Source organism: Gymnodraco acuticeps, unplaced genomic scaffold, assembly GCF_902827175.1.
Source record: "Gymnodraco acuticeps unplaced genomic scaffold, fGymAcu1.1, whole genome shotgun sequence".
Lineage (NCBI taxonomy): Eukaryota > Metazoa > Chordata > Actinopteri > Perciformes > Bathydraconidae > Gymnodraco > Gymnodraco acuticeps.
In genome coordinates, this window is record NW_022989961.1 from 20,945 (window position 1) to 47,297 (window position 26,353).

The 26,353-nt window shown below is 40.7% G+C and overlaps 1 protein-coding gene and 1 non-coding gene across 2 annotated transcripts in view; both read left to right on the forward strand.

The window, feature by feature from the left end:
* The window catches only part of LOC117542865 (ELKS/Rab6-interacting/CAST family member 1-like), a gene marked incomplete at its 5' end in the record, with an annotated part of 67,110 nt that overhangs the window by 14,342 nt on the left and 26,415 nt on the right, over nucleotides 1-26,353 (forward strand). Inside the window, 2 exon segments of the mRNA XM_034210750.1 lie at nucleotides 11,782-11,929; nucleotides 20,501-20,608. Coding sequence (XP_034066641.1) covers nucleotides 11,782-11,929; nucleotides 20,501-20,608 — 256 coding nt within the window.
* trnak-cuu lies at nucleotides 22,506-22,578 on the forward strand. The gene has a single exon. It is a non-coding gene; the product is annotated as a tRNA-Lys (tRNA).

Genomic DNA, 26,353 nt, shown 5'->3' on the forward strand with positions numbered 1-26,353 from the left:
TGTGTGTGTGTGTGTGTGTGTGTGTGTGTGTGTGTGTGTGTGTGTGTGTGTGGGGGTTTGTTTTGTGTCACTTTGTGAACATGTAGTCAAAGCTCTTTTTTTTATGTAACGACAGCTCAGCCACTAACAGCCGGAAAGCCATAGCTAACAATATGACAAGCTGTTTTAAACACACACACACACACACACACACACACACACACACACACACACACACACACACACACACACACACACACACACACACACACACACACACACACACACACACACACACACACACACACATACTGGACAAACTGTATTAGGTTAGTCGACAGCAATAATATTAAGATGAACCTAATATTTTGTACTTTAACTTAATATTTGTGCTTTCAACTAACCTAATACAGTTATGTGAAATCTGTTGACATATACATAATACATTAAGTTAAAGTAAACATTTCAGTTGATTCAGTGCACACACAGACACACAATAACACTAATGTAAGAACTGCATGATGCCTTCGGATATAAAACACACACACATTCACACAGAGTCACTTATAACCATATAAGACAGCATGACTTCTTAGCTTTAACTCTGAGAGGAATGCTTGGAGGTACACACAAACACACACACAAAAACACACATGCATGCATGAAAATAAATCCTCCTACACAAATGCATGTACTCATTCTTATGGCAGCACACCAAACAGGTGCCGGAGACATGCTCTTTGATCCCCCAGCAATGACATTAATCCACAGTGTGTCAAAGTCTACATGTATGTGTGTGTTTTTGTGTGTGTGACAGAAATGTTGAGGGCTTAGCATGACAACAAGGGGCACGCCGTTTGACACTTAGTCTTACAAGCTCCAAATCAGGGCGCCTCGCTCCCCGGCGTGTTTTTTTCTTCTTGCGCTCTCTGTACTTGCCTTTTTTGCCCTTTTCTCTCCAAGTCTAGCTGTCCTCCTCTTTCCTTTTAGATTTCTCCTTCTCCCTTGAGAGAGACTGAGGGAGAGATTGAATCGGGGGAAATAGAAGCAATAAAAGCAGTGCTCCGGTTAGAAGTCGTATTCAAATACCAGCTGAATATAAGATAAAGTCTCCTTCTTATTGTCCTGACTCTATTTTATTGTAATTCTCTACTCTTACTGCCATTTGCAACCCTCACACCAATGAAGCACTCTGAATTCAGCTGAATAAAAAGAGGGGATTTAAAACAAGCACAAAGAGCCTAGAACAAGAGAGGACATGTTCTGAAGGATGAAAGAGAACCAAACACATCAGAACAAAAGGAAACAAGTGGAGAGAAAGAGCAGATAAAGGAGAAAATGATGCGGCAAACCTCAACTGGCCAGTTTTCCTCAGACGATTACAGGTTGTGAGTGCCAGGCCGGGAACACATCGTTTAACAGCAATTAAAGAGGGAAACTAATCAAAAAGTCGAAAACAAAACATGTTTTTCTTTTCTCCAAAGCTTCTGATTGTACATTATAGGTGCCAAACAATGACATTATGTATTCTGGGAGTAATAAACTTAAGTAAACAGACAGGAGGACATGCTACTGACAGACTGGCTTGTTTAACATACTCTGAAGAGAAAGTAAGACATTAGCTGGAGAGAGAAATAAACAGATTTAAACCTGACGCTCTGACATCAACAGTATAATCATGGTTATAAATGACTGCACAACTATAATTTACACAATGTGTTTCCATTTGAAAACTTTCCTGGCTCACAGTGAGGCATTTAAGTATTGAAAATAAGTGATGAACAAAGAAACTCAGCACATAAACGTACCAGATGAAATGAATCACAGTGGATTTTGTTTCAGTAAAACTATGATAGTGAAGTCATTCATTTGAATTCTATCAAGCTCTTAAAATTACAAAAAGATAATGCAAATCATTGTCACCAGTAGGTTACTTTTCAATTTAGAGACTTCCCAAAACACTTTTAAACCTGATGTAGGAAAGTATTTATTGATAAAGTCAAAATGCATAAAATGAAATTGTTACTTCTGTAACCCAGTGACATCACTACGTAACAATCGCGCTTCTATTAGCTAGCGCTTCAAAACATTGTACGTGATAGTCTAAGGGGTGGGACATCTCTAAGCGGTTGACCAATCACAGCAGAGCCGGCCAGCTAACCAATCAGAGCACACTGGGCTCTGGTTTCAGACAGAGGGTGAAAAAAGGTGCTGCAGCACAGGCAGTATGAGAACAATAAAGAGCTTTTTGAACATTAAAGCATGGAGACGTGTCCCAGTAGAGACACTACATACTGATATGAACATGAAAATGAGCATAATAGGACCCCATTTAGTCTCCATTCACTTTTCAGAGCAGCATCACGCAGTGGAAAATAGCCGTAACACAGGTAGCCTCTCTAAATACAGCACATTGACAGAAACACGTTTGTCACTCTCACATTGTCAAATAAAGCAAAACTGGTTTCAGAAATCGTCTTCCAAAGACATGTGGGAGTCGCAGGTGTCCCATCCTGTGACTGGAGTGATTGTTAGCAGATGTCTTTCTGCAGAAATTGATTTACTGTAAAGAACCACAGTGAAGAGAAAAGCTGCATCTTTAGTCACACTTCTCCGTGTGTGGTCCTATGGAAAGAGCAAACCCCGTCGACCATGGATAATGCATTTTTACACCTTTCTTATTAGTCACAGTGTGTGTTTTTAAATGTGTGTGAGACAGAGAAAGAGAGAGAGAGTGTGTGTGCGTGTGTGTGTGTGTGTGTGTGTGTGTGTGTGTGTGTGTGTGTGTGTGTGTGTGTGTGTGTGTGTGTGTGTGTGTGTGTGTGTGTGTGTGTGTGTGTGTGTGTGTGTGTGTGTGTGTGTGTGTGTGTCAAGAACAGATCCTCATTCTGTCATGCAGTCCCACCTGCCCTCCTCTCTTTCTCCCCCCTCTGTCTCTCTGCCTCCCCATCCCGCTACTCTTTCTCCCCCTTCATGTCTCTTTGATTTGTTTTCCCTCCAAATCCTCCAGTTATTTTATTCCCTTCCCTGTCAGTGCTGTTTCTTTCTGTGTGTGTGTGTAAGCTCTCTTGCTGTCTTTCTTTAAGCCTCTCTGATGTACAACAGCTCCTTGAGGGGAGCTTTTCTCTCCCTTTCTCACACACACACACACACACACTTATCCTATGCACCAGCTTTAACCTATTTTCCTAACACTCTCTCACGTTTTCCCATTCTCTCTTGATGCTCTCTCATCCCGTCTTCTCCTTTCACACTAAATCATTCATATCCAGTGTGTCTGACCCACTTCCACTATAGTTTAAGACACACACACGCACACACAGCTTTCAAAAAAGATCTCCAAAAATCCTGCTGGTCTCAGTGTGTTTTCGTACATTATACTGTGAGCTACTTTAATCGGAGTAGTCAAAGATTTTTTTTTAAAAAACAGTTTCTATCACATCAGGACCTGGCTGCTGTCCTGACAATATGATTATCACTTTCAGTCTTAATAAACAAGTATTCTTTCCAAACAAAGTTTGTTTTTTGGCGTTGGATAAAAGCCTCATCTTGACTGTAATTCCCAAAAATCATTTTATCATTATTCTCCATTTTCACCCTGCTATCATCCCTTTCATGTGTTTGGCTTAATGTAGCTGTGGAGAGCAGTTTCAAACTTAACAACTGCGGTAGGTGTCGATCATTCTCTCTAATGACTTCTGTTATGATCTAGTGAAGTGGAACTTTGTGTTGGTGCTTTTGCAGCTGAGAGGGAGGGAGCAGCAGAAAATGCTCTACTATAAACCAAGGCTTTATTGGCTGTCTCTGCTTTGATGTTGTGTGTGTGTGTCCTCACATATCTTCCTCTCCTTTTCTTTTAGACTTTCAGAACAGTAAGTCTTAAGGCCTACAGTTTTTCATATCAGTTAGAATAAAATAAAATCAAACTTTATTTAGCACTTCATACACAGAAGGTCACACAAAGTGCTTCACAAACCAAATAGAAAAAGAACAACCCCCACTTCCCAGCTTATACGTAAATAACAAGAAACACATCACTTTAAAAAAAGGAATTCACTTAAAGGTTAATATACACATGACTGAATAAAACAAGAATACAAAAATAATTACAATTTCATGCATACAGTTCTATTTAAAGTCAAATGTAAAAGGAGGGTCTTCAGAATGAATGCTCTCTGCTGCCCCTCAGGTCCTCTGGGAGGCTGTTACACAATTGTGGGCCGTGATGATAAAATGACGCCTCACGGTGGTTCTTTGCTTTCCCTTGAATAAAAGGTTCCAGAAGACTTGATGGTTCTACAGGGTGCATTGGTTTAAAGCAAATCTGATAAAACCTTTAAGAGGAACCTGTGACCCAAGATTTGCATTGCACAACTACACTGCAGCTGAAGAATAAAACCTTTGAACCTTTGAAAAAACAAATACATTATTTGAAAATCAATTCTGAGGCTCAAAGATAGCCAGTGCAGAGACTTTAATATGAGGAGATGTGAGGTTCTCTGAAGTAGAACATGTGGAGGGAAACGTCCTTACACAGAGATGAGGTGGAGTTTGACACACAGCATGTCCTACAGTTCTAAAGAGAAAACTATGAGTCTACACGCAGCCTCCTGTGTACCAGAGCGGACTGTCACAGAGACAATGAGAGCTGCTTTGTTCACTCGGAAACACAGAGCAGAGAGAGGGGATTATTTCTAAAATAGCTCTGTGTTTGTCTTAGACAGGGACTGGCCTATGTCATACTGGACTGAATCTACTTCACACACACACTCTTCACTCTTACACATACATGCACTGTAGATAACTTTCAATACACACAGACAACTTGTTAACATTCACACACACCGAAATACATATGGTACATCCTTATGAGCACATGGACAAACAGAAGGACATGCTGTCATAAACACAGACATGCATCTGTCACCACACACACACACACACACACACACACACACACACACACACACACACACACACACACACACTGTAGATTGCAGTAGAGGGTGACAGCATGAAAGAGATAATGCAACACACAGGAAGCTGTTTGGAGTGTGTGTTTGAGTATGTGTATGTGTGTGTGTAGAAATATGTGAGTGATCTAAGACCAGGCATTAGTGTTTCTGATAATGTGAGGGGCCTTAAGTGGTTTTAGGAAGGAGAGAGCCTCCATGTATGTGCGTGTGTGTGTGTGTGTGTGTGTGTGTGTGTGTGTGTGTGTGTGTGTGTGTGTGTGTGTGGTGTGTGTGTGTGTGTGTGTGTGTGTGTGTGTGTGTGTGTGTGTGTGTGTGTGTGTGTGTGTGTGTGTGTGTGTCTTAGTGTTGGGGTTGGGGTCAGGTGCCTGGTGCGTCTGCATGTATCTGCTTACTGTCTGCCTTGTCGCCGCGGCGATGACATCATGGCACACGACCGCCGAACGACGGAAAGAATGCCTCTCCTTAACAGACGGAGGAGGTGGGGAGATAAAGGAGGATGGGAGGGGGAGATAAAGGAGGACGGGAGGAGAGGTGGAGAAAGAGATATGGGGGTGGGGGGCTAGGATAGAGAATATGTGAGAGAGTCTAAAAGGAAGTGGGAAGTGAATATAACCTAAATGGAAACTAGACTACTTTTAGTTTATCAAAAAGTATTTGCAATTGTTGTAGATGCGTCTTTTACAAACACATAGGAAACTCACAGTTTCCGGGTACCCTTATAAGGCATTTTATATTATCAAAACCAGTACAGGAGGTTTGTTTGAAAAACTTCCCGGGAATTATTGGAATGTTTTGCACACATGAACCTCATAATTAAAGTCCAACGCCAATGTTTAGTGAGAGCTAAAGTAAGTGTTGGAGTGGCTGAAATGTGCATCTCCTACCACAAGTACAATAACACTTACCAATTTGTTTTGTTCCCTAACTTTAACCATATCTCAACAACTGTATTTCCGTCATAACCGCGATCTGACTGACCTAAAGCATACTGTAGCTGTCATGCACAGATATTGTGGAATTTATCTTTATTTAAATGAGTGTATTGAATGTGATTAGGGTATTTTTCTCAATTGTTCAGTATCAAAGTTCTCCTTCTCCTCTTGAGCCACCTTTATATTTTCCCGCACACAATCCAGTACTTTTTTTTATTGAGCCTAGCTGAAAGCAGATCTGAACAGTGGAAGAATAAAGTGACGGGTCACAAATAATTGACAAATCTCTAGAGTGTCAAGTGCAACAAAGTGTGAAGAATACCAAAGTTGTTGTCAAAATATGAAACCATGAAGCTATAACATATTTTTAACTAGAGAATGCAACTCCTGGAGAAATTGCTAGTGGGAATGCTTTGTGCTGAAAAGCTGACGCTAAACTGCTATGCTGAAATGTAATGTGTAAGAAGACAGTGAAGAATTTAGATTGAAATGATACATGAACACTGGGGGCTTGAATGTGTGATGAGAGAAGAAAAGAACGTAAAAAGACTTGGAAAAGCAGCAGAATATTTTAACTGCAAACTCTTGAACTAACTTGATGGTGAATGATCTGTCGCCATGCCAACGGCATTTGATGACATCCCATAATACGCTTAGATGCGTTGATGGCTGCATCGTTACCAAACCTGTGAAGTTTTGGGCCATTTGGAGCATTTTCACTGAAGTTATGAGAAAACCGTAACGGCATGTCCCGTAGATGTCTTTACAGCTGGACTGTTAGCACACATGTGAAGTTTGAGCACTTTTTGAACATTTTCATAGGAGTTATAGCGACATCGTCTTTTATGGCGAGTAGGGGTGTAACGGTTCACAAACATTTCGGTTCGGTACGTACCTCGGTTTTTAGGTCACGGTTCGGTACGTTTTCGGTACAGCAGAAAAAATTATCACAAAACATAAAATATATATATATATTTTTTAATTATTATCAAACTGTGAATAATGTATTCACTCAAATAAATACAAAATATAATAAAATAAACATTAAGGTGCAGCATTTCGATGAACTGAAATAATCTGTATTTGAACTTTACTGTACTAGTACTCACAAAACATAAACTATTAGTTTTGGGTTTTTAATGATTATTAAACTGTGAATATTCACTCAAATAAATACAAAATATAATAAAATAAACATTAAGGTGCAGTATTTCGATGAACTGAAATAATCTGTATTTGAACTGTACTGTACTAGTACCTAAGCAGCCAGTTTGACATTATGACTTGCTTGTCATTGTATTTTCATGTTTTTTTAAAGAAAAATTAACTTGTCCACATTGCTTGCCGAAAGGGCAGATCTGCTGGCACTAACAATGTCTCCTGCTGTGGAGAACACCCTCTCGCTAGGGACAGAGGTAGCAGATACAGCCAAGTAGCGCGTTGCTAACATGGCAACATAAGGATATTTGGCGTTTGTAATAGCTTTGGCTCGGTCTGAACTTTTTGCGAGTGGTGGAGGCTTACATGCTAGCGGGAGTTGGGTTTGCACTTCAGTCTTTTTTCTTTTGGTACTGGTGATATTCACGTTCGGGTGATGCCTTTTCAAATGAGTGTGCAAGTTTGATGTATTGCCAGCCACGTAACCAATTTTAGTTGAACAATGCCGACAAACAGCTTTGGTTCGGTCCACCTGTCTTTGTCCGTCATCCTCCTTGTACGTAACTGCGAAACCAAAATGTTCCCAAACCGGAGACTTCAATGATGCTGGAGGATTTTCGAGCTCAACTTTATCTGCGTTCGCCATTTCGACAGTTCCTCAAATTACTGACTACATTTGAACGCATCCCTGTGACCAGCTCTCATAGTATGCCTCTCGTCCAATGAAATGACTTGGTCGCTCTATGACGCGTTGAACCCAATGTGAGCAAATTACTCTGAATGCTGTGACGCAGCACCTGAGATTACTTCCAAAAAGTTGTTCACATTCTCAATATTTTACATTTAACGTTATATTCGTTCGGTACACTTCGGTACACACCTGTACCGAACCGAAGGGCCCGTACCGAATAATTTCGGTACGGGCCCTTCGGTTTACCGTTACACCCCTAATAGCGAGGGATGTGTTTCCATGGAAACGGCATATGATGAAACCACATAATTGACGTAGAGCTGTTGAGGGCTGGACCGTTAACCATTATCTGAAGTGTGGTGCTGTTTTGACCCTTTTCATAGGCGTTACGACAACATTGTGTTTTATGGCGAGGGATGCGTTTCCATGGAAACGGCATATGGTGAGATGTCAGATTTGACGTAGAGCTGTTGAGGCATGGAGAGGTGATATACAGGTGAAGATTGTGGGACGACCGGACCGTGTCCATTGGATCTACAGCGACATCGTGTTTTATGGCGAGGGATGCATTTCCATGGAAACGGCATATGAATTGATGTAGAGCTATTGAGGGCAGGACCATTAACCATTATCTGAAGTCTGCTGCTCTGAGCATGTCAGTTGGAGTTATGACTTCATCGTGTTCTATGACACAGGTGTTTATATTTGAGCTAACGACGTGTCCAGAGATCAAAGGTTTCCATGGTGATTAAAATAATGTGGCAAAGGCTCAAATGTGTTGAACAACACATTTGTAACAGGTTTGTTAATTGACCAAAAAATATGAACAGTTGGAAGATTGAAAATGGGATTATTATTAGGATTATTTGTAGGTCATTGAAAAGTAGAATCATTTAGAAAGATGTGAACATTGAAGTTTCTATTTTAGAAAAGCTGACACTGGAGTGCATCGCTGGTTTTAAAAGTGATTTATAAGAGTCATGTTTAAAGATGTGCAGTACTTAAAACATTTATAAAGGTCCTCTGAGTGTGTGTCATTAGTTAGCTGATAAAATGTTAGGGATAAATACCTTGACATATTGACTACAAGAGCTTGAATCAAACAAGCAACCTTGTATTTGAAAGATTAACTCACATAGTTATCATCGTGTTTCATGACACAGGTGTTTATATTTGAGCTAACAACGTGTCCAGAGATCAAAGGTTTCCATGGTGATCAGTGAGAGGAAAGCATTTTCATTGTTCTGAATGAGAGATAAACCTCTTACATGTGAACGTTTTGTTGAAGAACCGTAACAGATATCGGCGAAATTTCAAAGCGTGAAGCATGTCAAGGAACTTGAGCATCTGAAGTGTACTTTTTGTGTACTTTCGGGTTAATAATGTGGCCTTTTTGGCAGATTAACTAAAGGTTAAAGGCTGCTGTGGTGGGGAAAATGAGGCTGAACTTACAATGGAGTTTAATGGAGACATGTCGAAAGTTTTTGTCACTTCATGCCCCCAAGAGGCATTTTGTTTAATTATTTTTGCTTAATTTTTTTTTATCTTTCAAGCTACGAGATGTTTTCCTACGTTTGTCATGAAAAATTATGTCTCAGGAATGTAGGGTTTGGGAATTATGGCAAATTTAAAAGAAAATATGAAGGCAAAATTAAATCTGTCCTCCACTAGCAGTGACATCACACACTCTAAAATCTGAAGAAGGCCTCTTTACCAAGGTCTGAACAATGTTTAATATCTCTAAAAGTAAGAATCAGATTTAAAAGTTTTGTTACACGAATAATGTCAGAAAGATGTGTAACATTTTAAAGTTGGAAGTACTGTATGAAGGAGCAGTTAGCAGTTGAAGAAGGAGCAGTTAGCAGTTGAAGTTGCATGAAGATTGTTGAAGTCTGAAGAGTTTCTCCATTGACTTCCATGTTAAAAATGTGATGAATTATGAGATGTATCTCTGGAATTATGAAAGTTATGAATGATAAAAGTAATAGCCATCGATTCCCGACCGAGCCGAACGTTTTGATGTTTGAACGAAGTTTCTGCGATGTTCAATGTGCGAGGAGAAGAGGCGCAAAATAACCCGGCGGAATAATAAAGAATTTCGTGCGTAGCATAACAGATAAATAAGCTTTTACTTTGAAGACCTTCCTTTATCCTACTGTGCCCTCCATAATACTTGAAAGTAAAGTAACAGATCTGAGGCTGCGTGTCCGCTGGGAGCCTTTCCTCTGCACACTGCTGGCTACATTGTCTTTGTTATTTTCAGTTAAGAAAGGGTAAGGACACATTGCCAGCCAACTGAGAGCATACTGTGTTTTTAAGTGCCCTCTGACGGCAGAATTATCTAAAGATTTGGCAAAAGAGAGCTACACTTGAAACAGATTTTAATGTTCACATCGTAACAGCAGTAGCCACAACTAGCACTTGTCATAAGCATGTGTTTAGCTCTGGCCAAACAGAGATTATTTTAAGTGCGTTTGTGTGTTGAAGAGATGTAGGGAAAGCCCTAGAGAGGCCCAGAATGAGACGAGTGCATCTGGAATAAATATCATTTTATCACCGGGGTTTATAAGCGCTGTGTGCTGGCAGGTTACTCTCAGATATGATATAAAACTAGACGCACTGTTAGCTTTACAAGACTAATGTTCCATTAGCCTTCCTGTGTTTGGGTGTGTACGTGTGTGTGAACCAATGACAGTTTGTGTGAAAAAAGAAAGGGAAAATCTGTGAAAGTGTTTCAGGGTTTCAGAATCTGTAAGAAAGAAAATGATTCCCGGATTATATTTAGTCCGAGAGCTAGTTCAAAGTGTTGCATTTTTCAACACTGTAATGAAGAGAAGGAGCATTTTGGATGACTATGGGCGTGTTGAAACATAATATTATAAATTCATAAACATATCGGTAAAAAATATCTCAAAACTGTGCTTCCATATTCACATGTCTGAAAAGTATTTTAGCAGACTGGCCCGGGAAATCACTCTACCCAGTCTCCACTCCCTCAGCCTCTGCTCCTGACAGGAATGCTGTGTCCAGATGCATGATGGGACACTTGTACACTGACAGTTTGGTCAGTGAGGTTGACCAAAGAATCTGTGGGTCTTCACAGAGTCCAAACGTGCAATCTGTCTTGATTTAGACACTCTCATCACTGCATTCCTCTCTGCACCGCTGTATCTGTTCGTGTGACAGGCCGAAAGAGAAACCGTGTAATTGTCTGCAATGCCAGACCATTGACATGCACAGAAACCTATATACTGTAACACACTACAGCAAAGGGAAATCCCCAAAAAGCTCAATTGGACCCCTTTAAACATATTTTTAAATCACTCCAGCATCGTGATCTAGAAACAGCAGCTTGATATTTTCTAAAGACAGACAAGGACTAGAGAGTAATACCTGTATGCAAGCAGAGTGAGAGACATTTATATGTGTGTATAAAACTGTTGTAAAATGAATCAGTTAAAGACAATATGAAGGAGGGTTTATCATGAGGATCTATATGGCATATAGACAATGTGGAAACATCTTGATTGCATGGTGTGCGTCGTACTTGACCACAGGGAGCTCCATACTTTTGTAACTATTTTATCGTTCTAAATCACAAAGTAGCGCCCAATAAAGAGGATATTGCTCCACTTGTTGACACACCATGGGTTCACCATGACATTAAAGTATACCCAAATTAGTATTAGTTTTCTTTTGTCCGGATTTAGAGACATCTATCTCCGGGATTCCTGTCTCCACACCAATACCAGTGAAGTGATTGGAATTATGCTCATAAAGTTTTCATTTAGAAATGTAATGGGAACATCCTCTGGATAACTTACACAAAACAGATTTGGAAAAAAAGGTGTCTCGTAATTTTCGGCAATATATTTTTTGCAAAAAATGTCTAAAACGGCATTGAAACCATAATGTATGTGTCCTATTGCAACTATTTCATATTGCAATTATTGCTCAACTTGTGCATTATCACCAAGTGTGGCTTTAATTAAATAAAATAAAAAGGTTTGTAGTCTTGCTAACCAAACGATTGTTCTCTGTGTAGGCAAGAGGCGCTGCTGGCAGCCATCAGTGAGAAAGACGCCAACATCGCCCTGCTGGAGCTCTCCTCCTCCAAGAAGAAGAAAACCCAGGACGAGGTGGCAGCTCTGAAGCGGGAGAAGGATGGTCTGGTTCATCAGCTCAAACAGCAGGTAGGATTACTATATGCACACACACACACACACACAACACACACACACACACACACAACACACACACACACACACACACCACACACACACACACACACACACACACACACACACACTTCAACATATAAGTGGACACCAGGAAAGATTTTCGTCAGTTATTTTAAAGGAAGAGGGGCAGAGATGGAGGGGAAAAAGTGTGAGAGGGGTAAAAGGGAACAGGTGAAGTGGCCACTGGCGAGGGGAGCAAAAGAAAACAGGAGAAACTGAGTCCAGATGTGACCACAGTCCTCCCACCACCACGGGTACGGATTTAGGATTAGCCTACCCCTCCCACACACACCGCACACAAACACACACCAAGTTCAAATGTTCCATAAAATCTAGGGTCACAACACTTTCATGTGAATGAGTTTTTTATTGAAATGTTCTGTCCTCAGATACGCACACTGAATCTTAGCAACACTTCCCTGGTATGGCTACACCTTCACAAGCACAGACATGCCGATGTGTACACACTCACCCAGGCCAAAAACAAGGATATAAACATGACCAACTGCCTCTGTGGTTCCACACAGAGGTCTATTCACACACTCAGAGACACGCTCACACACAGTTAAAGTTCTCGTGGGTCTAGTGAATTAACCAACCCCTGAGTGGACGAGCCTGCTGGGAGTTTGGTGGATTTCTTCTTCGCTGGTCTCCTGTTTGTACTCACTTTCTGTCCACATCTGTCACTCCTTGTTTTTGACTTGGTGTTTTTATTTGATGCACAAATTCACAAAAGTTGTGCAACAGTACACAAATTATAAATAATTTGATACAGAATAAGAAGGTCAAAAGTCGGAGCTTCAGTGCTTATCTTCCCTTCTGCTGGCTGTACACCAATGATATTTATCACATTCATTACATTTATAACGTTACCATAGCTGCTTCAACATGATCTTACAGGATGGTTGGGCTACACACATTTTCTGCAAACATGGGACCAGTGGAAGAAGTACTCGGATTATGTACTTAAGTAAAAGTATCATACTAAATTGTAAAAATACAAGAAAAGTCCTGCATTCAAAATCTTACTCAAGTCAAAGTATCCAAAAGTATTGGCCTCACATTAAGTACCAAAAGTAAAAGTATTTGTTAAATGTAAACACCCATTTCAGAATTATATACAGTACATTTTATATATTAAATCACTGGAATATAATGAATGATGCATTAATGTATTCATCACAGCTGGTAAAGGTGAAGCTACTTTTAATGACGTTATATACTGCTGCCTGATATCATATCCTATAATTATATGTCAATGTTTATTTATTAGGTAATTTAAATGGTTACTAATGTAGTGGAGTGATAAGTACAAGTCAAAGTCAACTTTATTGTCAATCTCAAAATATGTTTGTACACACAGAAAGATCGAAATACTGTTTCCCACAGTCCCGAGGTATAAAAAACCCACATTAAAATACAAGAACACTCAATAATTACAAGAAAACACAAAATAACTGTTTACTACAAGTGAATCAATATTGCCTTCTAAAATGTAGTAGATTAGAAGTATAAAGAAGCAAAAAAGGAAAGTACTTTTTTAAAGTACCTCAACATTTTCGGAAATGTACTTCATTACATTCCACCACTACCAACAGTCACTCAGTCATCGCACCAACTACCAGACACACAGACACAATAATGGCAAATAATATATCAAACATCACTGAGATTTAAGAGCTTTGTGTTTACTTGTATGTACCTTGATTCACAAAATGTGAAATATAATACTTACTGAGATGTGATCATCAAAACAGATAAGTTAATCATTGATTTAAATGTATTTGCATAATGTTCGCATTATTGGACATTGCCAAATATTCACTTAATGGGTTGAATGAGTTCTAACGGATCTAATAAGATGGATGCACAAGAGAGAGGAAAGTTGTGCGCAGTTGTGTGTAAAAGAGTGTTTGAATTGGTGTTTAAGAGAAGTGTTGGAGAGTGGCTGTGTCAAATGAAGTCATTATAACATACATCACTCTCCTCTCTCTTCCTCCCTCATCTCTCCGTCCTTTTTGAAGTCGTTTATGACACCTCAGGGTCTCTGAGGAGGGTACTGACAACACAGAGACTCTACTGTCTAGGTGTCAAGGGTGTGGGCTTTTTTTTCTCCCCTCATGCTGTGTGTCTCTCTCTTTCTTTCTCTCTGTGGTGTCATAATTTTCCGTCCCTCAATGATGGATCACAGCCGAGACTTCCTCAATATTCCCGTGTGTGTGTTCACGTGTGGTTGTGTTTGCAGTGTAACCATCAAGTGAGTTAGCTGAGGATAGTATTTTTAGCTCGCTCCCATCAGAGTGACATATGCACACACTTTGCTACTGATAACCTGCCTGACAGTTGGACAGACAGAGTTGCGGTATGGAATTGTATGTGATTATAAATCAGAGAGCTTTGGTTGCCATGAGGCAGGTGTAAACAGAAAGCAGTGTGTTTAGCTCCGTAAAGTAAAACTAAGTGGTTAACTTGTGTGATGGATGATCCCCAATGCTATTTTTTACAGTTTCTCCAGAGTGTTTTTTGACGGCCATCACTCTTCAGTAGATCATAGGTCAGAGTGTTTTAGTAGCGCTTAAACACCGCTGACATCTCACGTCTGGTCTGAATTTGTGTTTGAAACACTGCTTCACCTGTGTTTCTTTGGAGCAGGTTACATTTACAGAATCAGATCAATGTTTGAAATCAGCAACTTAAAAATATTTGAATGAACAGACAAAGTTCTGTATGGCTGCTTGCAACGAGCTGTAGCAGCAACAAAAAATGAAGATGTACTTTGCTGCCTTTGTCTTTTTTTATAATTATCTGAGATTAACAAAATATTTGTTTTTTTAAACTTTATTGAAAGACTTCAATGTATGCAGCGAAAAATGGTGTTAAAGAGGACATATTCTGCTCATTTTCAGGTGTATGTAGTGTCTCTACTGGGACATGTCTCCATGCTTTAATGTTCAAAAAGCTATTTTTTTCTCATACTGCCTGTGCTGCAGCACCTCTTTTCACCCTCTGTCTGAAACCAGAGCACAGTCTGCGCTGATTGGTTCGCTGGCCGGCTCTTTTCTGATTGGTTAACCAATTAGAGATGTCCCGCGCCTTAGCCTATCTTGTTCAATGTGTTTGAATACTAGCCAATAGAAGTGCCAGTGTTACATAGTGATCTCACTATGCTCTCTAAGTAATCAATGGCAGCGTTTCAGGCAGGGGGGGGGGGGGGGGGGGGGGGGGGAGTGTGTGAGAGTCCCTCTGGAGTTAACACAGGGAGTTGAGCCTTTGTAGACCATTGACATGCACAAAAACCTACATAACACATCATAGGAAAGGGAACACCCCAACAAGCACAATAGGAATCTTTAATATAAAATGTATGCTAAATGTTCACTTACACTCACATTCATAAAACACATCTGTGTTTAAGAATATACAGTGTGTGTGTGTGTGTGTGTGTGTGTGTGTGTGTGTGTGTGTGTGTGTGTGTGTGTGTGTGTGTGTGTGTGTGCCTCCTGTGTCTTCCCCTTTGACCCCCAGCTGCATTATAGACAGGCGGCTGTAGATCAAGGCGATCTCAGCTATCTTCACTCTTCTTCTCCTCAAATCTTTCTCACAGTCTCTTTCTTCTTCATTTCTTTTATGAGTTTTTTTTTTTCTTCAGCAAAAACCATGACACGATGAGAGAGAGGGGAATGTTTCTCGGAAGATTATGTGAAAGACGAGTGTAGGAGGAGTGAGTGAAGTATTTTATGAAATGAAACAAGAGGAAGAAATGGGGGAGGTGACCAGTATCCCACCATCTGCCCCTGCAAGAGACACACGTTGTTAACATGTACAGGTGGTCTATGTGTGGCTGTGGCCTTCACCATTGTTCTGCACCTGTGTGGCTAAAGCTTGGCTCTACAATTGTATTTTCTCAAGTTTCTGGTTGTGTGTCACCTCATTTACAATGGTGTTAAATGATATTGCAGTTACACATAAAATCCATGGAACCCTAAGCTTGTGGGAAATCACAGATCAAAAACAATTCTTTAAACAATAAAATATAATCAGAATTTGTGAAGACTACAACTTCAGACACTTTAAACCTCTGAAATTGTAATCCCGTAAAGCAGGGGTGGGGAACCTTTTTCCTCTCAAGGGCCATTTCAATGTTTTCAACATCCTCCGAGGGACAAATGATTGACCTCTGCTTGAAAAAACTAAAATCACAGCCCATTCATTTGGCCTTTCTTTCATGCTGTGCAAAGAAAAAGCAACCTCTTAATCCAGATATCTCACCATGACTCGCGCATGCATGCACGTGCACGGTGTGGCATGACCACCAAAATAAAAAGATGTGGACACAAGATGTGTGCAAATGTATTTAGTCTCATATCCATGTGAACATGATTTAGTCGGGGGGGGGTCAGGGGGACCTAACCTCCTCTAGGGGGGTCCGGGGGGGCATGCTCCCGGGAAGATTATTTTTTAAATGTTGAAGTTAAAAGCATCAATCTGGTGCACTTTGAGAGCAACATTAGTAGATCTATGGATACATCTCTCAACACCCAGATGAAACAGAACTGGAAGCAGATTTTTGTTTTCTTTATGGATATTTTACAAATCACTCCCCTTTCAAACTGTATTCTTGTTTATTAATAACAACTCTTTGTTACTGTCATATAGTATTTTATACCTGTTAACTTTATTCTCTTATTTTTTTATAACTATAATGATCATATAAAGATGTGCCTTTATCTCACTGGTTGTAGAAAAAGCTTCTTATATTCGTTAGCATAGCTAGCTAACCAGATGCTAATAACAACGAAGTTATTTACTGTACAGTATGATCAATATGACAGATGAACAGATCGCCGCCACTAGGCTTACAACTAAGGCCCCGGCCACACGAGGACGAAAACGGTCGTTTGCGTTACTGTTTAGTGTCATATAGACCGTTCGGCCACACGAGGACGACCGAATACGGCACTAAATGACTGCGGAAACGATAACGGGTCCCAAGGTGGATAGAACGGCATATGCAACGCTCTGGGGGGTCAAACGGCTCCGTGTGTACGCCCTATACGATCATTTTCTGATAATGATGAGGCAATAGCCCCGCCTCCCCACCTCTGCTGCTGCTCACCCCCGCGTCAAAGTAAACTGCACACTGAATTCAGATTATTTATCTTTCTCTCGATATGGACATAAACGCGAGTGAAGTCTAATCTGACAGGACGGAGACACCTCTCAAACTACCTAAACTAGTTATAAATATGTTTGTTTTTACTGTCGGCCGGGTCACTCATTACTGGATCAGCTGCTGCATGAAACAGACACTGACGCTGTCCGAAGAGAGGGAGGAAAAAGAGAGGCTCCGTGTATTTTATTATTATATTATATAGAGTCGTTATTCATTTGTTTTAAAGCTCAATAAATAACAAAGAAGACCTTTGACCGGCACTTTTATAATTTTGTCCGGAAGGTTTAAACTTTAATACACGTTGACTGGCGAAAAACTCTGCCCGGTTCCCTCGGCCCCCACCGTGGAGAATAAACAGAAGGGCAACCATGACAACCATGCTTCTTCGCTGCTTTTGTGGAGGAAGTTACAGCGCCACGTACAGGCTTTGCATATGTACTGCAGCTTCTCCAGCGGTTGGAGCTAAACGGAGCTGTCTCGTGTGGACAGACACTATCTGGTGAATATTGCGTGTGGACGGAAGCTTTTTTGCGATTGCGTTTGCGTTAATCCTATGCGTTTAGCCGTTTTCGTCCTCGTGTGGCCGGGGCCTTTAAGACACAGCCACGCAAAAACTGCGGCATGTGTACGGCTCCTTATGGGTACTGCAATTTGTGAAGTGCCGGAGCAACGTTCTGGTGCTCTCCGTCAGAACTGGGTCAGACGAGACATATACCATGTGATGACACGTTAGGCTCGTGTTGTGTTCAAGGACCCTGACTCGTGTCAGGAAAAACAGGCACTCGCTTGTTTAATTTTTTTTGCGGTCTAGATTTCTTGAATTTTTTTCTTTTTTGCGTGTGTTTATAAATTACCTCGAGGGCCGTACCAAATGGTCTCCGGAGGTTCCCTGCCGTAAACTGTAGAGATGTACCTTTAATTTAAGTCTGACTGCATTTGTAAAGAGGTATTTCCTGTATTAAGGACATTAAAACCCATCTTTTTTGTTCAAGATTATATACATGTCCAAACACTAAAACTTTTTGTAGTGTTTCTCTTTTATAGCCATGGGAATTTTACACATTTGTCTCTCTCTTTACATAGTTACACAGTTAATTTATCATTATCATGACATCTCTTGTTAGAGATATTGGTTTTATGTCAGGATGGCCGAGCGGTCTAAGGCGCCAGACTCAAGGACTGGCTCCTTCCTGAGCAAAGGGACTTCTGTTCTCCACATGGAGGCATGGGTTCAAATCCCACTCCTGACATAGTGTTTTACCTGGGCTTTAGCCCCCCGTTGGGCGGTCGCATTTTAGGGTGTATTAATCCTAGATCATTCAGACCTGTTGTTTTAAAACCTAGAACCTTTCACTTCCAGGTCGAGTTTGTTGAGTAAATGTGAACACGGCAGAACTACGGCAAAACGAGAAAGCCAAGAGAAGGGTGTTTTGGATTGCCCTTCATTCAAACTCTGTACCCCTTTTTTGAATGCAATCGGCGCTTCTATCTGAAATTCAAAACTTTGGCCTATTTTAGCATTGTTGTTAGCCCGGCTAGCTCAGTCGGTAGAGCATGAGACTCTTAATCTCAGGGTCGTGGGTTTGGGTTTTAGTCCGGATGCTGCGGTACCGCCTACCAGACGGCAGCAGATAGAACAGTTTGTTGCTGTAGTGATGGGGGTCTTTTATAATCCTGATGGCTCTCTTCCTGAGCTGCTGGGTGTAGAGGTCCTCCATGGATGGCAGCTCTGTCTTCTTGATGTGCTGTGCAGTTTTCACCACACTCTGTAGAGTTTTACGTTTGAGGGCAAAGAGTGACTCCTTCCTGAGTAAAGGGGCTTTCTGGTCTTCAAATAGAGGCATGGGTTCAAATCCCACTCCTGACAAGAGTGTTTTATCTGCTGGTGACATCTATGTTGTTAAGCGATACAGCTACCCCTTATTTTGTTTATGTGCGTAACATGTCTTTGTTTGATGTTGAAATTCTAATTTTGACACCAAGCAGAGTGCTGCAGCTTTTCTGTGTTGAAATACTGTAATCCGGACATATTTTTAAAGCATTTTCAAAAGTACTTACTTACTTTAATTACCGTATTTTAGTACTTTATTTGTGTGTATGCTGTGTAATTTGTTGTTTTGTTAATCAATTGTTCTAAATTGATTGATTGGAATCAATCAACACATCAAATGGTGGCAGATTATATCCTTGAGAACATTGTGGAGAGGCAAACATAGATAGAGACAAATAAAGGTCACTCCACAGCTGTGAGTGTGTGTGTGTGTGTGTGTGTGTGTGTGTGTGTGTGTGTGTGTGTGTGTGTGTGTGTGTGTGTGGGTGTGTGTGTGTGTGTGTGTGTGTGTGTGTGTGTGTGTGGTGTGTGTGTGTGTAAACATACAGCAGTGACTCTAGATGATGTACTATTTCCAAGATGAACTTTTCATGTTTGTTTTAAATGCATGTCTGTGTTTATTTTAAAGTTGTCTTTAGAAAAAAGAGGAAATTAATAATGTGTTTGGGGAGGCTTTCTTCAACTTGACCTAAGTACATAGAAACATACACACACACACACACACACACACACACACTTGTATGGTGTATGGTCCTCACAGACACACACAGCACCCCTTATTAACTCTTTCTCTTGCCCACACACACACACTCTTAAAAATCCTGTCTTTGAGGCAAATACAAATGAAAGTTGTCATTCACATTTGTATGTCAGTCTTATTCACACACACACACACACACACACACACACACACACACACACACACACACACACACACACACACACACACACACGCACACACTACACACCTCAGTCTGGCCTGCTTAAACCCCTGGGGCTTGCAGGGCTCAGTTAAAAGCTAAAGGGATTTAGATTGTACAAGACTGACAGATTAAGACGCCCTCTTTCTTTCTCTTTTACTCCATAGCTATTTCCAGACATACTGTAAAGCTTAAAGTATAGCTGTAACATGTGAAACAGAACAAGGATACAAACTTGACAGATGTGTAGTTGGGATCAAAACAAAGGCAGAGTCTGAAGATGACTGTAGTCTGACTAAGGTTGCCCAAAACAGAGGCAAGATTTGACGTCGCAATTGGTGTGATTCCACCATAAGATGGTCTCTAGTTCTCTTTAAATCTAAGCTGAACCAACCATCCCATTTTAAACTCAATCCCCATCACTTTTTGACAACATCTCTTTCTCTTTGTCTCTGTGTGTTAGAAAAGTCAAATTTGACCAACATTCTCCTCTCTGCAAATGAACTCCGAGATGGCTACCCTCGTATCACACTCATACACTGCTTTTTGTTTTCTCTAGAGATCTAATTGTTTGAAACTTTCTCTCTCTCTCTCTGTAGACTCAAAACCGGATGAAGCTTATGTCTGACAATTATGAAGATGAGCACCTGAAAGTCTCCTCTCCAAGCTCAGAGCAGCCCAACAATCACAAGCCCTCCCCAGATCAGGTAAGATTTCTCCAAAGGATATTGAGCTCTAAATATTGTTTCCTGCCGCACCATAGGCATCATTTATACTGGGGATGCTGGGTATTTGTCCCGAACCACTTTTGTAAATGGACAATTTTGTCCCCACTACTCTGCATTAAGATAGTTTGTTAAAATGTTTCTGAAATTAGCGTGCACAATGAATTGTACACATTATTTTCACCAGAGAACATGTACAATCTTGAGGACTGTTCACACTTTTGGGTGTATTTCTGGTTACCAAGTGGTGCAATTTGGAACTGCAACATATTTGATATAAGTGATAATTGAATAGAGAATTGTAAAGCAATTGTTTCACACGCTTTGCCACAGCGTAGCAAAGTTACAGCACTAGTTGTCAAAAAAAGTATTGTAAGCATATGTATGTATTGTTTAAGGGGGGGAGGGCGCTTAATGCAGTCGTGTATTTTAAATCTGAAAAAGTGTCCCCACCACTTATTTTTAACAAAGTGACGCCCATGCCCAAAACTTGAAAGCATGCTCTCAAGTAATATTTCTAAATATTCCTATTAACGATAACTCTTCTTAACTTCAAAAGACAGACTATCATATGTGTGAACTTTTAACCTTTACATTAACTTCTTCTTCACTTATCCACACTAACTTTGTTATTCTACAGTTTCCTGCTTCACCAAACTAACTTACTGCTCTCTCCAAACTCACGCTGCGTTGGGCCAAACTAACCAATAGGACGATGAGGAAGGCATTTGGGCCTAGCGAATCATATGCCTTCTTTCTCTCTCTCGGTCTGCCAATTTGTACAGAAGGGTGAGCGTCTTCTTTGTCTGGATCCGATCATCATTCGTCTTCCGTCTTTTCTTTTCTTTCATCTTTGAGTTTGTGATCAGGTTTTGGTGTTGTGATTATTGTCATTTCACCCCTTTTGTCATGTAATTATCCATTCATCATGTTGATTTTTTATTTCATCAATTTCTTTCATTTAATCCACTATTGACACTTTTTGTTTCATTGAGATGTTCCTCTTCTCTTAGTCATTTGGGTTGAATATAGAAATGTCAAATGTTCTCATGTGTTTGATGATTTCTCTGGACATGTGTTGTTTCTTTTACAAGATCTCCCTTTCTGTAATATGCTACATGTACCTCTTTGTTACTTATTCTCCTGTTCTATTGCCGTATGCATTATGTGTTAGTCTTGTTTTTATGGCTAGTCATCTCTCAGCTGAAAACTACTCTTTGTGTGGGATCTAGTAAAAGGTTTAAGGAAGCTGTTGCTTTTGCCAAAATATACAGTAAAACGTTTTTTTAGGAATGATGAAAGGAAAATGTCTCCGTTGACTCTACCCCTGTACTATTATTTAATTACTCAATTGGGGTTAGTAGTATTTTTGGGACCCGAAGGTCATTAATCGCACATGCATGAGAGCCTTCACATCAACCAAGAACAAAAACACAACCTAACACATCTAATGTACCCTGGCTGAAGTCTTTCTTAAGCCATTTTACTTTTCTAATCCAAATCATGGATCATAGTTTTTCAGATTTATTTTAGTGGGTTTGAGCCCCTAGTTTGCCAAAAGTGTTTTGGCCTGCAAGATCTGTCCACTCATCAAATTATTATTTTTCTGGACTGGATGAACACAATCAAGCTCAATATACTATGTCCACTGTCACATAAACCAACAACTTTTGTGGTTGTTACTGCATCCCAGCATCAACCAGTACAGTTTGATACACATCAGCAGATCCACTATTTTGTTAGTAGAGGGCATACATAGTCTTGTAGTTGTGTGGGGTTTGAGGAAAGTGGACCCCAAAATTCCACACACCACCCCTAAGTACCCAGCCCTTAGGGTTAAGTCAGCAATGAAATCTGATCCATTTTCCTGGCATATGTAGCCCGGCTAGCTCAGTCGGTAGAGCATGAGACTCTTAATCTCAGGGTCGTGGGTTCGAGCCCCACGTTGGGCGCAGATATTTTGAATTGTAGACTTGGAGGACAGCAGCGATTTAAGAATGACCGGGAAGCATTATATATAGACTTGCGGGAAAGGTGTCCACTCATCAAAAAAATGTCACTTGCATGTCTAATAGACACACACACACACACACACAGAGTGTATGTTCTCTATGCAGTGTCTTCTCTATATATGAACCAAGGACTGTGTTTATTGTAGTGTACGCAACAAAACCGTACGCAACAAAATAAATCTTTAAGTTGCCTGAAACGCCCTCCATTGGACTCCTTTGTTTACTTCAGGAACATAGTACTGTTCTGTTCATCATCTACATCCTCCCAATTGGACAAATCCTCCGTCAACACCAACTCCAGTTCCACTGTTATGCTGATGACACACAGCTCTACCTCTCAACACACACTCCCAGCTCAGCGCCTGCCTCACTGACATTAAAATTTGGATGCAAAACAATTTTCTAAAACTTAACTGTGACAAATCGGAACTTATAATCATTGGCCCAAACTCACTTACCCGCTCAACCCAAGATTTTTCTCTTACCATCGATGGCTCCATTGTCAACCCCTCCACTCACATCCATAACCTTGGCATCATCCTCGACCCCACCCTCACTTTCTTCCCTCACGTCAACCAGGTCACAAAAAACGCTTTCTTCCATTTATAGGACATTGCCCGCATTAGACCCTCCCTCTCATCGACCGCTGCTGAAACTCTGATCCATGCCTTTATAACATCCGACTGGATTACTGCAACAGCATACTTTTTGGATCACCTGCATTCACACTAAAAAAACTTCAATATGTCCAAAAATCAGCTGCCCGCTTGCTCACCTCCACCCGACGCTCCGACCACATCACCCCTATCCTCCATGACCTCCACTGGCTCCCCATCAAACACCGCATTGACTTTAAAATATTACTTTTCACTTTCAAAGCCCTCAACAACCTTGCCCCCCCCCTACCTCTGTGACCTCATCCAACGACACACCCCCACCCGTCGCATCAGGTCTGCTGAAGCTAACCTACTGCAGCCCATCAGGACAAAGCTCCGGACCTGGGGTGACAGGGCCTTCGCAGCAGCCTCCCCCACACTCTGGAACTCCCTCCCCAGCCACGTCACATCCGCCAACACTCTCACATCATTCAAACAACCTCTCAAAACTCACCTTTTCACTCTTGCCTTCAACTCCTAATCAACTAACCCCTTGCCCTTATTCCTCCTACTGTAGCTTAGCACTTTCTACTTTTGTTGTTATTTTTGTTTTACTTGCTTGTAAGTGCTTTGAGCACCAGGAAAAGCGCTTTATAAATGTAATGTAGTATTATTATTATTATAGTGACATCACTATGAAACACTCTTCTATTGGCTAGCGCTCCATTTTAAAGCAGCTAACCAATCAGAGCAGACTGGGCTCTGGTCTCAGACAGAGAGTGAAAATAAATGCTGCAGCACAGGCAGTATGAGAACAATAAAGAGCTTTTTGAACACTAAAGCATGGAGACGTGTCCCAGTAGAGGCACAAAATACTAATATGAACCTGAAAATGAACAGATTATGTCCTCTTTAAGTTTGGTCTCACTTTATTCAAAGAGTAGTATTAGGTCTGATCTACTGACAGGCCAGTGAAGGCAACACCACATATGAGTAGCACATGCTGCTTCCTGCAGTGGGATTTCCCTTTGGGGTGCTTAAAGCCCACAGGTTCACCAGCGGATATAAGTTTGACCCTGGTTATTAATTAGCGGTAGCACCTCCCTGCTGAGACAAGCAGACCAGCCTCTCTTTTTCTTCCTGGCTTCATGGGTAGTTTTACACACACATACAGCGCAGACACACTTTTCCTTGGTGTGTAAGGCGGGTCATTTGCCATAGCGCATTACAACAGAACAGTGAGTGATTGTGTATTTTTCAATGAGGGAATTCTGTGCTACAGTTAAAGAATGAAATGCTTCACGAACAACTGAAACACAGGAGAGCACTCCTAAAACACACTAAGCATTGTTCATGGTATTCGACATGGTTAATGGTCTGCAGTGGTATTAGATGCATCAGTGAAAAAAGACAGGGAAGAGGTGTGAATGTTTCTCAATGAGGAATTCAGTGTTTTGGAACGACACGTTTTTCAATATTTTAGAAGATGATTAATGACCCTAAGCTCTGACTTGTTGTATCAATTTGAAAATGAATTGCCTAGCTTAGAGGTGCCTCCGTGGTGTGAATGAAGCTTTATAGGTGTGTGTGTGTGTGTGTGTGTGTGTGTGTGTGTGTGTGTGTGTGTGTGTGTGTGTGTGTGTGTGTGTGTGTGTGTGTGTGGTGTGTGTGTGTGTGTGTGTGTGTGTGTGTGTGTGTGTGTGTGTGTGTGTGTGTGTGTGTGTGTGTGTGTGTGTGTGTGTGTGTGTGTGTGTGTGTGTGTGTAAATGTCTCTCTTTGGAGTTGTTTCATAGCTCAGTAAGAGACTGGTAGGCAAGTATGGGAGGCTTATTAAGACTGAGGCCTTAGTACAGTAAGAGATTTTAAAACACTGCATACAGTACGTTGACCATTGCTGGTTGTGTAATACATAAAAACATGTAGGAGCATAGATACTGTACAGTGTACACCTTAATAGAATCAGTAAGTTCAGAGACTTTTATATTTCACTTTGTTGTTATTACTGGAGTAAATTCAGGCTTCTCTGTTAGTCATTACATATTTATTGAAACAGAGAAAGAGAACACTGGTGTTATTTCTCTTTAAACGATATCCTTATATTGCCATTCCTTCCATTCTTTCTGTCTGTTTCTCATTTGTCGTGTTTTTGATCCACAGAGCTTTGCTGCGGGTCTGAAAAGTGTGGCGCAATTTTTTTTAAAGATTTTTTACAGCATAGTCAGGATTAGAAAGTGTTAGAGAACAGCTGTTGCACATGTGTTGAGAGTGTTTTTAAAGCATTAAAGCCAGATTCCTTTTCTAGAGGGGTTCACATATTGGCATATAACATGACTGAGCGATTGCGTCCTTGTTGCATGCAGCCGTCAGCATACATCATAACAGACAGCAGAGTGTTATGAAATGCAGAGGGTGTAGCAACCCTGCAGCCTTAGTTTAATTCCATCCCCTCTGCCTCCTTTGCTTCTCCCTCTGGAGGAAAATGTTCAGTAATGCAGATTTCGTAATGGACTAGAACCTATACTGGCAGGTCCTCACCGGAAGAAACCTGTACTTGAGCCATTTACTTCCTTAAAAACGACCCTTTATGACTGTATGTGTAGAGGCGGTGTGTTGTGTGTGCAGTAAATAAGGACTCAGAAGTGACAGTTACTTTGAATTACCGTCAGCTTTCATTGTTGTAGCGAAGAGTGAGCAATATTTGTAAAGCGCTTTGAGCACCTGTAAAAGCGCTCTAATAAAAAAATGTAATGCATTATTATTATTAATATGATTTTATTTCTCCAACAATAACTACCCACATCTATTTCCATCATGCATCTGCAAGGATGTTCAAACATATGAAGTTACTGAGTGATATATTGGTTTATATGTTGAGATATATCTTCTTTTTTTTTGCTTTGTTATATCGGTAAATTATCAACCAGCTTTGTGTTTTTTCACAGGTTTAGAAAAACATGATAAAGTTGTGTGTCTGGGATAGGTGCTTTAATAGGAACTATATAGGAACTCTAGTGACTGTTTAACAGGTTGTACTGAACGATGGATTTCAGCCAATCATAAATAAAGAGAAGCAGGTGTTTTGCATTAGGCTTGATTAGTGGAATGTCTATAAATGAAAC